The sequence below is a fragment of the Ananas comosus genome, linkage group 15 (assembly GCF_001540865.1).
Source record: "Ananas comosus cultivar F153 linkage group 15, ASM154086v1, whole genome shotgun sequence".
In the NCBI taxonomy this organism is placed as follows: domain Eukaryota; kingdom Viridiplantae; phylum Streptophyta; class Magnoliopsida; order Poales; family Bromeliaceae; genus Ananas; species Ananas comosus.
In genome coordinates, this window is record NC_033635.1 from 10,521,795 (window position 1) to 10,539,740 (window position 17,946).

The following is a 17,946-nucleotide window of genomic DNA, read 5'->3' on the forward strand; positions in this document are numbered from 1 at the left end:
GGAATTGTGGGGGACAAGGTAATTAAGGAAACATAGGTAATTAAGGAACCTCCTCCACAACAAAGGGAACAAGAGAATTAGTTAAATCTAACCAATCATCAGAGCCTCTCTTTGGTCAACTAATTAATTACTATAGGATGCTTGTCTACATATGTATTATAAATTAATCTAACCACCAAATTAGCACATGAGACTAATTAAACAATTGCTTAAATTTGGTAATGCATGTGTTACATCTTAATTAACTTGTAAACTTACCAGCACTTCCGTACTAAATGTCCTGAATTTGTTTGATAAATAATTACTGGAGACAACAAAGAAGAAGAACAAATATGCTTTCATTTTTTGTTGAGAGTGGGTTGTGCAATGTCTAGTGACTTATATACAATTATACATAGCTTTTTGGAGTGTTTTAGAGTGGCATATCAAAACATATATGTTACCATTTTTCACGAAATAATAAAAAAAAAGTAATTATGTTTTTAATTTCTACTTTAATTTAAAGAGTTCTTCTTTGTATCTTGCTTTTATCAGCTCGGCGGATTCCTAATAGGAGAAGAGTATTGCTCGGTCGTCGTGTTGGTGGATTTTGCATGGGCGTGAACTATGTTATTTTATTTTTGCACGCATATAAACTATGTTAGGAGAGAATAACATGCCCAATTAATTACTTTCTTAGTAGCCATTTTGCTGTTTAATCAGGAACTATACAAATCTACGCATAATTTGATTGGTGTTCCCTTTGTGCTTATACGTGGTCCAATTTGTGACCCAATATGGGAGAGTCAAAGATAAAACTCATGTATTATTTATTGCTTTATTAAATGTTGATCCCATGCTATGTATATGGCTTTTCTATATATAGATGGAGATGAAGTGGAAGAGAATTAATTTGGTTAAAAAGATCATTAATTGATATATCATTTCATGCATACCAGTTAACATGTCTCTATATCTGATGACAACCAAATTTGACATCAAGGTTTTGCAGGCTGGCTAATATATTCATATTATATATAATCATTATCTTAAAAGTTTAATTAAGTTGACAACTAATAATTAACATGGAATAAAATGAACATGTTAGATATAATTGATATGTATTCTTAGGTCTTAGAGAAAAATAATGGTTATTCTAACTAATAGCTATGCATAGAAATAGCATGTATAATAGTATTAGGAAATTAAGAGGGCTTTTATATACTTCTTTTTTGCCATAGTTACTAATACCGTAATGAATTGTTCTTTACATGCAATACTAGATTTAATTAATTTCTAGGTAGCTTCTTGCTAGGGAAACTATATAATATGTGAAACTACGTAATATATATATACAATATAAATACTTTGATTCAAAATACTTATTCTGCCTTAGAGATTCTATGGAACTTTAAATAATTTCTTCTTGAAGCAACATGTATGGTTAAGTTAAACATGTTTTGTGTATATACAATGACAATTAAACACAGATAACTATATGTCATGGAAAAGACAGTTAAAGCACGCATGGATTGAGGAGAACAAATTATGAGGAGAACCTCGCCCACATGTGTGGATTGTAAGCACTATATAACTAATAATTCCAAAAACACATGTTGATATATAGGAAGGGCGCACCTATCGCACTTAACGGCTCAATCAGAATGCTCACGAATTTCGACTGGATTCAATTCATCTGGCTGTTAGATCTATTATTGGGTCTCTTGCCATTAGGTCTATTATGAACTGCGGCTGATCTATTATCATTGGATAGAAAGTTAAATCTATGTTAGCCAATGATAAATAGCCCACAGCATGCATCAAGATAACAAGAGAATTAGATGACCCATCATCATATATAACCTCTCTTTGGTCAACCAATTCTGCTTTATGTCCTTATGTATTCATGAATCAAATAAGTATTTAACCAACTATATGGGCATACTGTTGGTTTAAAAGACCCTGCCTTGTGGTGGGAGATTAAGTTGGCTCAAATCACGTTCTAAATAACTGGAGGTTAAGTTGAATCGAGTCATATTCGAAGGGCAAGAGACTAGTTGAGCCGAGTCACAGTCGAGACCCGTAAAAGCAATCACAATCGAGACTTCTAGACGCATTTACAATCGAGATCCATATATAAGCGCTATATTTGTATACTTTAAGTGAATTTATTGTATTTTTCTAACAGCTCGAGCTGTTGGGGATAATGATTAGCACCAACAGTCGAACAAATCGAAGCCCGTGAGCACTTTAGATAGTTGGTTAGCGCTTGGGATCCACAATTACAATCCATTCTTGGTCGCGGACTTAGCATTTCTCAAACAGAAATGCTTTGTGATGATATTCGAAAATGATAAACAATATCAAGGACAACAATTAAAAGAAGATAAGAACCAAACTTTAATGGATTCATGCATACATGAACACAATGAAAAATCCACATAAAATCAAAGACCTACATCAATCGAATGAATCATATCCCCACCCTGTCCCTCCTCCTCATTGGTGTTCTCTCCCTCATCACTATCCTTACAAGCCGGAGAGTTGCGGTCCATCACCGTCGCGCCACCGCCGCCGCCTTTGTGGTTGTGCATCCACACCTTAAAGCTCTTCCTCGTCACCCCGACCTCGCAGCAAAACCTGTCGACGTCGTCGCCCTCCTCCCGCGGGGGCTTGGCCCCACCCTCCCTCCTCGGCATCTTCCACCCGATGCTCCCTGCGAACCGCGCCATGCGGGCCTTCTGCTCCTGCGTGAACCGAGTCCTCGTTCGTCGCTTGCTCCCCCCCTCCCGCAGATCCTCCTCCGTAGCCCGCTGCCCTCGTAGCTGCAGATACTTCGTCGCCACCGCGGTCGTGTCGCTCCCGCTGGTGTGATGCTCCGCGACGCCCTTGCGATGGAAGCTTCGGTGACAACCGCAAGCTGCGCAGTAGAGCGTTCCGGGCTGCACCTCGTCGGAGATGTATTCGCAGCAGCCGTCGGCCGCGTAGGTGCCGAGCTTCGCAGCGTGGTTCTTCAGACATTCCCTGTAGATCTCTCTCATCTTCTTCCTCTCTGTGCTTTGGCCTTGTTCATCCTTAAACTTCCATATATAGAAGGAGATTATATGTAGTATTCTAAGGCAAGATTGTGATTACAATTGAGGGTATGTGATAGTGGGCTATTTACACTACTGCCACTAATAAGAGATCTAGGATCTAGGGCTGTTGTATAAACTATCTACAATAGTATTGTTAGCTGCTTAACACTGTTGGGTCAAAAAAAAAAAAAAAAACACAGAGATAGTTTTCTTCTTTTTCTCATAGTATGGGCAATGTGTTTTTATGTATGAAATAATTTTTACATTATTTTCTACTTTGACACAATGCATTCTATAGTAATTCTAAACAAAGTCTTAATTAAAGTTGGGAGTCTAATGATAGCATTGCTGTAATTTCTTAAATGCTAAAATAGTGAGTTACAAATATGGCTGGGGCTACTATACTCTTATGAGTATAGACCCCTTTCTACTCATAAATTTTTAACCATTGATTGATAGAATGTGTGGTTAGGATAATTGTGGTCCCCACTTAGAATGATAGTGATCTCCTAGGGTTGAATGGGTAGTTAGTTGAATAGTATAATATAATGGGTGAAAATGATCAATGAAATAAATCTAAGGGCCGAAAACTTATGAGTATAAAGGAACCAATACTCATAAAAATATAGTAGCTGGACTCTTACAAGTATATATGTTGTATTATCATGGTTAATTTATACATTAGGATAAGTTGTGTACTAAATGTGATATGATGGTTTAGGAGGCGTCTATCGGTAAAAGCTAGAGCAAAGTAATTAAAAGTTTGTAGTGAAGTGTTTGTTAGCTTAATTTAATGACGAGTATTACAGATTCACAATAGATATCCGAAGGATATCCTCTGTTGGTTGACAAATAAGAAAAATAGTTTGGTAATAAGCGCCGGCTGATAAGCGCAACTGCATAAAGATATAGTGTTGTATCTCACATAAAGAAATTTAAATATGGTAAAATTCTATTTTCATACTAGCCAATTAATTCTATTCAATAAATCCTTCTTGAGAAATTGTGCAATTAACATTAAATCTTTTGAGAAGTTCTCGAGTCATTGGATAGCCGGGTGAACATCCACAGCGGTGGATAGGATGATGTTGGAGTATCGGGGAAGGGGTTGAACTTTGCATTATAGAGTAAGCGGCCGACCATTAGTTCTGAGATATTCCTTTCCTCCCATGCCTAGAGAATTTCACAAGATTAGAAGCCATTTTTGCCAATTCAAAAAAAAATGAAAATGATAGTTAGAGATTATGATGATCAAAATTAAACACTTCTGATTAAAATTAAACACTTATATTAATGAAAAGTAATTAAACAGATCATAAAATTTCTTACCTAGCAAACTATCAAAAGTAATTAAATTTGTCACTTCTAAATTAGTAATATATATATATATATATATATATATATATATATATATATATATATATATATTCAAATTATCAACCAATCTACTAGAATTTCATCTAGGTCAATTCCAAAGATCTCATCCATCTACATGCAGTGGCAATTTCATAAATTTTAAGATGTTTGAGGCTAAATATAAACCCCAATATTTGCAAGGAACATGACATATTCCTACCTCTATTCCCAATCACATCAAAAAAGTTATTATGTGAATCTGGTCCACCACATTGGTTGTGGGCCAACCAATAATCTACTGTTCATTGAAATTTTATTTTTAATCTTTACTGCAATGAAACAAAAAGTAATGTTTTGAATTGGAGAAAAGCTACACTTTGGTTTGTACTAAGCAAAAAATTTTATTAAGTCCGCATCCGACGTGGCGAATCAAGTCCACCGTATGGCTTCTTAATGTTGGGTCCTTGGAATTGGATATGTGTAAAATATAATACAATTTACATAAAAACTATGTTTAGAGAGAACAACATGCACAATTAGTTTCATATCTAAATTCTCATCATACACACATCCATGCCTTATTTAACTATATCATGTACAATTAGTGGCCCATTTATGCTTGTGTATACGTGGTCCCATTTGTGACCTAGGACTCACATTCTTTTTATTTTGCAATGTTATATATATGTTATATATATATAGCTTCTATGGAGATGAAGTGGAATTAAGGGGATTTGGTTGAAAATATTATTAATCATTTTTTGCTTTTCATGCTTACCATGTCTCTATATCTAAAGACATCCGAATTTGACATCAACTTTTTGCAAGCTGGAGAATATTTATTGCTGTATTATATATATAACAGTTTTCTCAAAAGCTTGAGTTAATTAACCACGAATATAGCCATGTGGGATAAAATGTACAAGGTACATAGTTAGTTGGTATATAACTATATATGTATATATGTGCTATTAAAATATGTATAATAGGTGCTAATTAAGGTAACAGCTTAAGTTTTTGAAATAAATGATTGTTTCATATAGTATCAACTTACGTAGATAGCCCGAGTTCAAGTATTTAATTATATACAGATTAAGTTTTTGAAATAAATGATTGTTTCATATAGTATCAACACACATAGATAGCCCAAGTTCAAGTATATTATTCGGCCTAATTAAATAAAGTTCATTTCTACGTAAGGTTTTAAAGACAAGAAACTTTTTAACAGTATTAACAAAGTGCGCTTTTACAGATCGACCGTACGTACCTAGCGTAATTAGCTAAGTATTTGATGGTTAGTATCAGAGGTCCCAAATTCGAAGTATAGTTGCTTCGTATTATTTTTCTCTCAGAAAAAATATAACATGGGCTTGTATATCTTGTTTTAATTTGTTGCCCTAATTATGTAGATACTATAGTAGTCTAATATTTGTAAATACGGTATTAGGGTTACTAATCACTAACTTTTAGAAGCTTCAAAGCCTGGAGCACTATCATGTGTGCAACTAAGTATCAATCCAAATCTTTTTTTGGGTCAAATTACTTCTTTTAATTAATCGTTTTAGAGATTCTATCAAATTTCAATTAATTAATCTCTAGCAACATGCATGGTTAAGCAAAACAAATTTAATACATAATGACAACTAATTAAACATTTAATTTCGTAAGTTCTGAAAGAGACAGTTTGATGCATGGTGTGTGGGGGACAAATCAAAGTGGGGCTATTCCTTATCAAGGGAACAAGAGAATTAAAGTCTAACCAATCATGCATCCTATTCTCTTTGTTGTCAACCAATTGGGATGCTTGTCCAAAACCATGTATCTAACCTACCATATCTCCCTAATGTATTGGATTTTGATAATGTAATGTATTTAATTAAACTGTTTAATCACCATCATTTATGTCTATATACCTTAGGTTATGAATAAAGTGTTGTTCAAAGAAAGATGCCTGTACGTTGAAGCACTAACAACTTATGATTTCAAGTACCTCAAAAGGTTGACTATTATAATGCTAGTATAGTTTCAAATTCGAGTTTATATTGAATTTAGGAAAAAACTTCAAATGCCTCCTATGTGGTTTCGCACTTTTTCATTTTAGCACCCTATGGTTTCAAGTGTATCAAGTTAGTACCCTGTGGTTTCGCACTTTCTCACTTTAGTACCCTGTGGTTTCAACTGTATCTGTTAGTACCCTGTGATTTCACACTTTCTCACTTTAGTACCCTGTGGTTTAATATTTTGTTAAATTATATACCCAGAAATGGATAATAAAAAGAGAAAATTGAAACCACATAATACTAACTTGATACAAAAATGAAACCATAAGGTACTAACTTGATACACTTGAAATCATAGGGCACTAAAGTGAGAAAGTGCGAAACCACAGGGTACTAACGTGATACACTTAAAATTACAGGATACTAAAGTGAAAAAGTGCGAAACCACATAGGGGTATTTGAAGTTTCCCCTTGAATTTAACTAGTATATTTAAAAGCTCATCGTAAGGTTTTATTACATATAGAAAAAAAAAACAATAACTTTATTTGAAAATCGGCTAGTATATATGAATCTTCTTGCCTAATAATTCTATTTGGTTCCGCTACAAACTCGGTGTGTGTATTAGGCAAACTTGGTTTAACTTGATGTGAACAAAATGTGAATCAAGAAATCAGCAACTTACATTAATGTTAGAGTTCCTTTGGCTAAATGTATGTTACGTACTAATCAATTGATACATGCAGTTAAATTTGTAGTAATTACAACTATATCCATGTTGTGACACATAATGGATGGTAAATGCGCGTAGTTATTCATTTTTATATATATGAGAGTATAAAATTGTCCCTCATATTCTAATTAGAAGCCGTAGCTGGACGACCAATTTGAATGTCGTTTAATTTGCATAAAAATAGTATTAGACCTCCCTTTTGCAATTCCAAGAGTGGCACTTGGATGCTATTATAATTATCCAAACAAATATGCAGATAGTTTTATTTGCATTGTAATTGTGAAAACTCAATTTATAGTTTTATATCGGATATTGTGGGAGAGTGTTAGGAACTTATATATAATGGATACTGTGAGATCCCAGATAGTTCTATATATAAGATATAATAGAGCTACAACTTTTAACCGAGCTATAGTAAATTGGGCCGTGGTTAAGTCCAAAAGATTTAAAAAGTTAAGTGTTTTAGAACTGGAGTAGTTCTAGAATGGATGATCCTTCTGGAAAGTGAGACGAGTCTAACATTGCCAGGTGGCTGTGAGTTTCTAAACGCGGCTATAGCATTTTGGACGGTGGCTATACTTAAGAGATTAATTAAGAGAGTTAATCATGTTAGGGCTAGAGTAGTCCTAGGATGGGTGACCCCCTTAGAAAGTTGGGACTTTACAGTTAATATCAGAGACAATTACCAACTGAAAATATAAGATGAGTCTCAGTTGAGTCAAATTTATACAGTGGGGAGAGTAAAACTCTTATGCTGATGACTGTTGTCAGTAGAGCGTGGCTTCACCATAAGGTCGATTAAGACTAGCGAGACGAGTTTCACATCACCTGATACTTATAAGTCTGAACCTGACGAGTACGTCAGTACTTAAAGGGGGGAGAATTAATGTAAGACCCCAGATAGTCTTATATATAAGATATAACAAAATTAAAACTCTTAACTCAGCTATAGCATGTTGGACGGTGGTTAGACGCATGAAAAGAAGGTTAAGCGTACCAGAAGTTGAGTAGTTCTAGGATGGATGACCCCTCTGGGATGTGGGGTGTGTCAGCTAAAGCTAATGAGACGAGTCTTACATTGCCAGATGTTTGTGAATGTTTAAATCTAGTAATAATATTTTGGGCGGTAGTTAGGCTCAAAAGGTTAAAAGAGTTAAACGTGTGGGGGCTGGAGTAGTTCTAAAATGGGTGATTCCCTGAAAAGCGGGGTGTCACATATATATGATGGACACATTAATAATACTAACTGGATTTAAGCATTTTGGATCGATGTTTCAGGCTTAACGAGTTATTAGTTTTAGCAGGTTAGGTTCTGACGACTTTGAACTATAAATGCGATTAGATTGACGAGGTCCGTAGCACAGTAGTCTGATGATCTTGAACTATATATGTGATTGGAGTGATGAGGTTTGTGGCACATTGGAATCAATAATTGAGCTTAAAAATTTTGGACTAATAGTTTGGACTCAACGAGTTATTACGTTAGTGGACTGGATCATTACAGTAATTGTAAATGAATAAAATGAATAGTGCTCCTTATTGTGGTTCACTAGTTGCAATTAATTAAAATCTTTCTTAACTTTAGTTTTTAGTACTGTTTTGGCATGTTGAATCCAAAATAAACTAACCCACTGTAAAATATCAATTGAAATCATTATATTTAGTCCAAACCTGTAAATTGCCATCTATATCATATCCAACTTTTATTTTTTAAATTTTTTTTTAAACCTTCAGGTTCATTTGGTCATTTCTCACACTTGAGATTTAAGGAGTTGTTGTGGCTTGTTGCTTAATTATTATTATTTTCTTTTTGAGAGATAGGTAGCACGCTACCCGCTTCGTTCATTTTATTTAAAACTAAATTTAATTGAAAATGTGAATCAACTAGGATTCGAACTTGGGTCTCTGGTACCAACCACCAAGCCCTTTGCCACTTGCTCTAGTAATTATTACTAATTGAGGAAGGGAACAGAGAAGATAAAAAGCGAAAAAAGAATAAAAGAAGAGAGAAGTGAGAAAAACAAATAATAATGCATAAATATTATGTACTCTTGGATAAATTAAACTAGATAACTAAATACACCATGTTATATATTATTGGCCAATTTGCATAAAAAATCCACAAGTTTTGAGCTTTTACAAAGTAGGCCGTCTTTTTCGATTTTGCAGATTCAGTCCGAATTTTTAGCAAACTGACCAAAATACCCTTATTCTTTTTTCTCTCTTTTTTTTCTCTCCGAAAAGGTAGCGGAGGTGGAGGCAGCCCGCCTCTATCTGCGTACTCTCGCTCGGCTCTCCTCGCCTTCGACCATGCTGAGGCCGCGCAGCTACCTTCTTCTTTTTCTTTTTTTTTTTTCTCTCCGACCATCCTCCACCGCTGCCCTCCGCGATGGTAACGAGGACGGCAACGCGTTCTCTTCCTCCGCCTTCGCCCTTAATCACCTCTATTGCAGCAGATTTTGCATCCAAACCCACTTCTAGGAAACCGCTGTCCACACCACCGCCGCCGACGACAAAGAGGAAGCGCTTCTTGGCGCAAAGAAGCTCGCCGGGGAGAGAGGGGCACGCAGCCCACCCGCCTACCCAGAAGGCAGCGGCAAGCGCGACCTCGGTGATGTCGGAGGCGAGGAGGGCGAGGAGTGCACGGGAGTATCTCTAAATTGGCACTTTTGTTTGTTTAAAACAAAAAAAGTATCTCTAAATTGGCACTTTTGTTTGTTTAAAACAAAAAAAGATTAACTAAAGGCTAAAAACTAAAGAATAATAAAGAAAAGAGTAATGCTTCTATACTTTTTTTTTTTGTTACCGTTCATTCACGCGTATTCAACGGCTCAGATTTAGTTTTTTTTAAATTATGACCTGTAATAGTAGGTCACTTTGAAAGAGGTACCGGTTACCAGGTACCTCAAAAAAGGATATTTTTGTCTTTTAATATATGAGCAATTTAGTCATTTTACATCTACTATATTTTCAAAATTTTTATCTTTTCTTTGTTTTCTTTTTCTCTCTCTATCTTTCCTTTCATAATTTGGCATTTCATATAAGAAAAATTTCAAATGATTTGACAATATGATCATTGAATTTAAACTTTAAATAGTAATATGAAATTCCTCTAATTTAAATTTCACTTTTAAATTTAAAATTTAATATTATATTCAAATTTATATTTTAAAAATTTAAGTTTCATATAAATACTTTGAAATATGGTAAACAGAAATAATTGTTTGAATTCTAGTCTTCTAGTTTAGGTTTGGTTTTGGGTTTCGAAAAATTGGTCAGTTTTGAATTTGGATATGGATTTTTGAAATCCGTCGAGTTCGGAAATAAGTTTTGTGATTGTTAGTCAGATTCGAATTCAAATTCCTAACTATTTTTTTTCTCACCAATAATTCTAATCTTTTTAATTTATATGTTTAAAATTATATTTAAAATATTTATTAGCTCTAACAGTTAAATTATCATTCTGTTTAAAATATTTATTATCTTTACCGGTTCCAAATTGTTCTTAATGTTATTCGGTTCAATAGGTTAAAATCAGATTCTTGATAGAATAGGTCAAAGTCTGATCAGTCAAATCAATCGGTTCAATCTAGTTTTTAAATCATTGAATTTAAAATTTAAATAGTAATATGAAATTCTTCTAGAGAAATCTAGTTATAGAAATCTTACTCTCTAAGTTTTTTATGTATTATGTTTTAAATTGGTACGAATAAACTGTATTTTAAATCTTGGTAGAATTTTAGTTTTTAAATAGTAATATGAAATTCCTCTAATTTAAATTTCACCTTTAAATTTTAAATATTTAATTTTTAAAATTTAAATTCATCGTATTTAGAAATAAAACTATTTCTAAAATTTCTATAATTTAAATTAATGCATAATTTGAGAAACACTAAAACATTTAAAGTAGATTCCTAAATTAATGCCTAATAATTGCATAAATTTGGTTAATCAATTAATTTTCTAAATTAGTGCTAATTAATGCATAAATTTAGGACCTCAATTAAAAGTTTTTTTAAATATTGTATTATTTAATTACCAAACTAACCTTGAATAAAATAATTTTTTTTACCTGCTAAGTATTAAAGTTACATTTTTACCCTCTATTAATCAACGGTTAAGATATTTTTTATTTTTTTTTAAAAAAAGTACCGAATCATTTCTCTAAAGGAAATTAGAGAAGAAGGAAGAAAAAGATGAAGTTGCATTATTAAGATAAAATTGCATTGTTTTAAAAGAACGTTGCACTATTATGGACGTAAGTTACACTATTTGAGATGTAAACTGTATCCTTTAAGATGAAGGTTATACTCTTTAAACGAAAATTGCATTCTTTGGAAGATATTTATATTGTTTCTTCTCTTATTGCGTTCTTTGAGATATAAACTTCGTCCTTTAAGATGAAAGTTACACTCTTTAAATAAAAATTATACTATTTGAAAGATATTCACACTATTTTTTTTCTTAAAAGGTGCAGTTTATATCTCAAAGAGTGCAACGAAAGGAGAAACAGTGTAAATATCTCTCAAAGAGTGCAACTTTCGTTTAAAGAGTATAACTTTTATCTTAAAGGGTACAGTTTATATTTCAAAAGAATGCAACTTTCGTCCATAATAGTGCAAGGTTATTTTAAAACAATACAATTTAATTTTAACAGTGCAACTTTATCTTGTTCTTCCTTCTTCTCTAATTTTCTTTTTCTTTTTTTGAGAGATAGGTAGCATGCTATCCGCTTCGTTTATTTCATTTAGAAATAAACTTAGCTGGAAATGTGAATCAATTAGGATTCGAACTTGGGTCTCGGGTACCAACCATCAAACCCTTTGCTACTTGCTCTAGGGACGGTCGGCCTCTGGCTTTCTTCATTATTCTCTAGTTTTGGCCTTTAGTTAATTTTTCTTTTGTTTTAAATAAATAAAAGTGCTAATCCAGAGATACTCCTGTGCACCCCTTGCCCTCTTCACCTCGGACATCGTCGAGGCCGCGCTCGTCGCCGCCCTTTGGGGTAGGCAGGTGGACCACATATCTCCTCCCTCACTGGCAAGCTTTTGGCGCCGAGAAGTACTTCCCTTTTATCGTCGACGGTAATGGTGGACGTGGGTTCCTAAAAGTAGGTTTGGTGGGTGCAAAATCTGCTGTAGTAGAGGTGGAGGGCGAATGTGGAGGAAGAGATGCATTGTCGTTCTCGTTACCACCGGGGAAGGCCGCGGAGGCGGTGGAGGACGGTCGGAGAGAAAAAAAAGAAGGTAGCGGTGCAGCCTCGGCAGGGTTGGAGGCGAGAAGGGCGGGGGGTGCGGGCGCGGTCGAGGGCAAGGGTACGCGGGGCGGAGGCGAGGCAAGCCGCCTCCGCCTCCGCCTCCGCTACCTCTTCGGATAGAAAAAAAAAGAACGAGAGAAAAAAAAAAAGAGAGAGAGAAAAAGAAATAAAGCTATATTGGTCAGTTTGCTGAAAATTCGGACCGAATCTGTAAAATCGAAAAAAAAGGTCCAATTTTGCAAAAGCTCAAAACTTATAAATTTTTTTATGCAAATTGGCCTATATTATTACTTCAAGATAATTCAAGATTTGTATGATGTTGACAAGTGGCCTTATGAATATTCTAATAGGAACTATATATGTATATAGATTGATAAGAACTTAATGGTTTTTTTTTTTTTTTGAGAGATATTAATAGATACATATTTCATGTGTGTACTATTTAGATAGCTATAGCAAATCATAAATCCTTCTCCTCTCACTTAGGTTGCATTTATTGCTTAAATAAACAACTCCCTATCACACAACAAAGTTTCTCATTGCTTCTCAAAGTATGTACATGAAAATGACACCAAACATTAATTATATTCTTGTCAAAAGTAAATTTTAATTTGCAAATGGGAATATAGTTCACGGAATAAAACCAATTTCTACTTAAAGTTCTATTTAAATATTTGCTCTTAAGTGATTTTCAAGTTAAAGATAACTATGTTTCATTTGAATTGAAATCTAGGTGAACTTTTTTTTTTCTTGGTAAACTTCAAATACCACTCCTGTGGTTTCATACTTTCGCACTTTAGTATCCTATGATTTAAAGTGTTTTAATATATTTAGCATTCTGTGGTTTCATTTTTTTCTTTTCGTCAGTTCCTCAGTTAACATTTCGAGGTATTAAAGTGTTTTAATATATTTAGCATTCTGTGGTTTCATTTTTTTCTTTTCGTCAGTTCCTCAGTTAACATTTCGTTAAATTATATATAAAAAACATCAGATACCGCACTTAAGTTTATTGAATATTCACTTTAATACCTTTTAGTTTTAACTATGTTACTGATTTAATGAAAAAAAAAATCTGACAAAAAGAGAAAAATAAAATTACAAGGTACAAAATTGATACACTTTAAAACACATGGTACTAAAGTGGAAAGTGTGAAACCACAAGGAGCATATTTGAAGTGTACCCTTTTTTTAAAAATCATTGTTTGTTGGATAGAAAGTCAATTTTGAGTTGTAGTCATCCCACGTTTTAATTTATTTTTCTAAAAAATTTCATACTATCACGTGAAATGATTAAAAAAAGTTGCACCGATTAATAACAGTGTTTTCAAAAAGTAGGGTTACGAATGAACTTAATTTACGGCAAACCAAATAGCGAAAGCCTACAATCGAAAATAACTTCCCCTCCTCCACTTTTGATGAAACAAATTAACATGCCCTTAATGGCTTACAATTGCTAGAATTATTAAGGTAAAGAGAATCATGTTAGTCAAACAAAAACTATTTAATGATTTATATTTTGGTCATAATGTGATTTATGTTATTTTTCTTCTTCAACTTTCTTACCTGGTATAACAACTTTAAATTAGGGTTTGTTTGGAATAAGGATATCATTCAATTTGAGATAAGGAAAAAGTAAAACTGTGTACGTAGAGATCCCCTCACCTATGGGCACTTCCTCAACTACTTCTTGTAATTATGTAATCTTTATCTTATAATAAGGGGATTTTATCAGCATTTTTATCTAAATAAATTCCAATCATATAGAACAATTTTATAAAATATTCACTACTAGTCCCTTGCTATGTTTTAAAATCAAGACAAATGAGTTCAATTAGACTAGTTGGATCGTAAACCAGTCCTTAGTCTAGAATAATGAAAAACTCGTTGAACTAGTATGTTCAATGACTGAACTACTGGTAAGTTAAAAACTTAAATCAGTAATATATATTTTTGACTTATTGCTAAATTCAAAATTTTGAAACGATACTGATAAACTAATGATTTGGAACTCTCACATGAAGTTTCATATCTGATGTGATTCTGAATTCTTTTCGTTTTGTTAAGTCATTGGATCAATTCTCACAGTAAATGTTAATATTTTAATACCTAATCTTACAATTTCATGGGTTAATTCTCCGTCCGTAAGTGGAGTGTTAAGATTATTTCTAATTTATTTTCATTATGAGTCTCTAATGCCACATTTTTCATACTACAAAAATAGCCAAAACAAGAAAAAAAAAAAAAAAGGGTCAACCTAACATTGCACAAATGAGTCTAATTGAAACAATCACCAAACCACCCTTTGTTCCCTCTCCCCAAACAAGTTTGCATGTGAGAGAAAGAGATCCACAAAATCAGCAGGTGCACTTGAACCAAACCCATGTGGGGTTGAGTTCACATTATTATTCCTCCTCCCCTTAAAAAGGTAAGACCATGTATAGAGAACCTAAAATAGAACCAAATTTTTGCTTTTTTTTTTTTTAAAGAACAACTAAAATTAATAAAGAACTAAGAAAACAACAAACTAATGAAAAGGATAAGCATGCCCCATGTTGAAAGAAATGGATAAGCATAGGAATATGGTGGTTTGGGCAAAACAAGGGACTTAGTTTTTTCTCATTTTATTTTTTCAGAAAATGTTATCAGTATACCTCTTGTAGTAGGTGTAAAATTTTCCACCCTAAATCGAAGGATTCACAAAAATTCTTTATATTTTTAGTAATTTTTTTATAAGACAAATGAATTTTCCATTCCTACTTTTAATTCTAGTGGTATATCCAAAAAAGTCCATAGATTTTACATACTCATTCTAAAATTTAAGAAATTTTTATACTTTTAGTATAAAAAATAATACTAATAAGATAAAGATTCCAAGTGCAAAATTTATATATTTTAGGATGTACAGAGCAGCGGTGCTTTTTTCCTCTTTTATTTTTGCCGCCGGTCATCGACAAAGGAATAATTCCATCTATACTCCTAAAAAGTTTTAAAATTACAAATTTATTTATACAAATTATTAATTATCAAATATATTTTTCTAAAAGCTTTAAAATATACAAATATATTCCTACCAATTGTGTGATTATTAAATTTTTGACCTTTTGAATTGTTATGTCGCAATAAAAAATATTTTTCTAAATTTTTTTAGAATTTATATTTATATAGTTCATGTAAAATGACACAAAGATTAGAATCAAAACATCAGAAATGATAAATAATTTTAAATATGACTTAAAAAAAAAGTTTATACAATAATATATTTTGTCGCAGAAAAGTCAATTTTACCTGATCCAATTAACAAAAAATAAATATTTATAAATATTGCACTATTTTAGAAAAATATATAGGATAAATATATAATTTTCTCACTTTGTAGAAGTTAATATTCACTTAACCATATCAACAATTGCACTAAAGCCATACAAAAATTGGCTCATTGAAATAAAGCATGTAGAAGAAGCTAACAAAATATTCATTTATTACCACTTTTATATTTATTTATATATTTATTTATTTATATATATATAGCCAAGATTCTATCTTTCCCCTTCTCTCTCTCCTCTCTCCTCTCTCCTCTGTCTCTCTCTCTCTTTCTCTCTCCATCAAGAACCCTAAAGAGAGACCTCTCCAAGGTAAGTTCTCTCTCTCCTCTCTCTCTCTCTCTCTCTCTCTCTCTCCTCTCTCTTCACCTCCATAACATACTTTTTAACCATTTTAAAGGAATTTAAAAACCCCCCCAAAAATGCCCCATGTCACTATCTCCTCTAAAATGGTTTTTCTCTCTCTCTCTCTACCATGCTCATACCTGCTAATCCAAAGATCTCACCTTTGAAACCCTAAAAAGCTTCGATCTTTGCCTCTTTATCTTGCAATAAGGGCCCCTTGGTTGCTCACACTGGGCGTAGATTTCGATTTTGTTGCCATATTCTAGGTTTCGTAGATCGGTTTTTGGAACTAGGGTTTCGTCAAAAATGGCTCCTTTGTGGGATTTTCCGCGCTTTCTCTTCGATTTTCTCGGTTTTCTTCGATTTTTGATGGGATTCGCGGAATGGGTGTTTTAGGGATTGCGCGGAGAAGGCAATGTGGTAGATCGATGGGCTGAGCGGGATCGAAAAGAAGGGTTTTTTGATTGGATCTCTTTTTTTTTCTTTTTTTTTCTTTTCTTTTTGCTTTTGGTGTGTGTGATTCTAGATGGATGAAGATGGGGGGTTGGGGCTTCGGAATTGGGGCTTCTACGACCCTCCGGTGAAGGGGAATTTGGGGCTCCAGCTCTCGTCGGTGGCGGCGGAGCGCGACGCGAAGAAGCCGCCGCCGCTGCCGCTGCCTCTCTTATCGAATGGCGGCGGCGGCGGCAGCGCCGGATTCCTCCACCGTGACTGCGTCGTGCCAGAGCCATCTGTTCCGATGATGGACTACATGCGCGACGGCGCCGGGTGGGGTGCCCACCACCCACACCATCACCACCAACACCAACACCAACACCACCACCACCACCATCAACAACACCCCAATTATGGCGGTGCCGCCGCAGCCGCCGCCGCCGCCGCGATGCTCCCGAACATCATGCACACCCTTCACATGATGCCGGCCCCGCCGCAGCCGCAATTGCCCGAGCCGCCGCTCGAGGCGCCCAAGGATGAGGACCGGGTGGCCCCGGCCCTGGCCCCGCCAATGCCGGACGAGCCGCCCCCCTCGAAGAAGCGGCTTGGCGGAGCCCGGCCCTCGCACAAGCCCCCCAAGCCCAGGAAGCCTAAGAAAGCCGCGGCCTTTCCCGAGAGCCCGAACGGCTCGACCTCTTCTTCCCGGGGGAAGAGGAAGAGCACTGATATGGTAATCAACGGCATCGATTTGGACATCTCGCGGATCCCCACGCCCGTCTGCTCGTGCACGGGAGCCGCACAGCAGTGCTACCGGTGGGGGGCCGGGGGGTGGCAGTCCGCATGTTGCACCACTAGCATTTCTATGTATCCCCTGCCGATGAGTGCGAAGAGGAAGGGGGCGAGGATCGCCGGGCGGAAGATGAGCCAAGGGGCCTTCAAGAAAGTGCTCGAGAAGCTCGCCGGCGAAGGGTATAATCTTTCTAATCCGATTGACTTGAAAACCTTTTGGGCCAAGCATGGGACCAACAAGTTTGTGACTATCAGGTAAAAAGAAAAGGGTAAATTGTGTTAGATGTTGTTTAAATGTTAATCTCTCTGCATTCGGATCCGATTTTACTTTGTACATACTCTATATGACCTTATGCAGGGGGAGGTCTTTGGATAGATTGTAGCCCAGCTTTTTTTTTTTTTTTTTTTTTTTTTTTTTTTTCAGCCGTATATCTCAATTGTGGTGCAATAGTTGCCGTAGGTTAGGTCTTTTGGTAGCTTGATCGTGTAAAGAAATTAGATTTGANTTTTTTTTCGTTCCTTTTTATCTCAGCCATATTTACATGCTTTTTCCGAGGGTTCGGACATTCGGGGTTATATGGACATGTCGGTGTCGGTATCTTTCTCTTAACATGTTGCAGTTTGAGGAAAAATGGGTGCTATCTAATTTAGATGGCT

The 17,946-nt window shown here is 34.9% G+C and overlaps 2 protein-coding genes across 3 annotated transcripts; one reads left to right on the forward strand and one right to left on the reverse strand.

Moving 5' to 3' along the window:
- LOC109721082 (zinc-finger homeodomain protein 11-like) lies at positions 2,427 to 3,020 on the reverse strand. Its single transcript, XM_020248501.1, has one exon. The coding sequence runs from the start codon at positions 3,018 to 3,020 to the stop codon at positions 2,427 to 2,429; it is 594 nt and encodes a 197-aa protein (XP_020104090.1).
- Positions 15,951 to 17,707, forward strand: LOC109720989 (barley B recombinant-like protein C). 2 transcript variants are annotated; one of them, XM_020248368.1, is made up of 2 exons: positions 15,951 to 16,032; positions 16,462 to 17,707. In XM_020248368.1, exon 2 carries the CDS (start codon positions 16,592 to 16,594, stop codon positions 17,546 to 17,548), a length of 957 nt encoding a protein of 318 aa, XP_020103957.1. In that variant the 5' UTR covers positions 15,951 to 16,032; positions 16,462 to 16,591; the 3' UTR covers positions 17,549 to 17,707. The 2 variants fall into 2 exon arrangements, with proteins under 2 accessions (XP_020103957.1, XP_020103958.1); XM_020248369.1 differs by having other exon boundaries at positions 15,957 to 16,032; positions 16,592 to 17,707.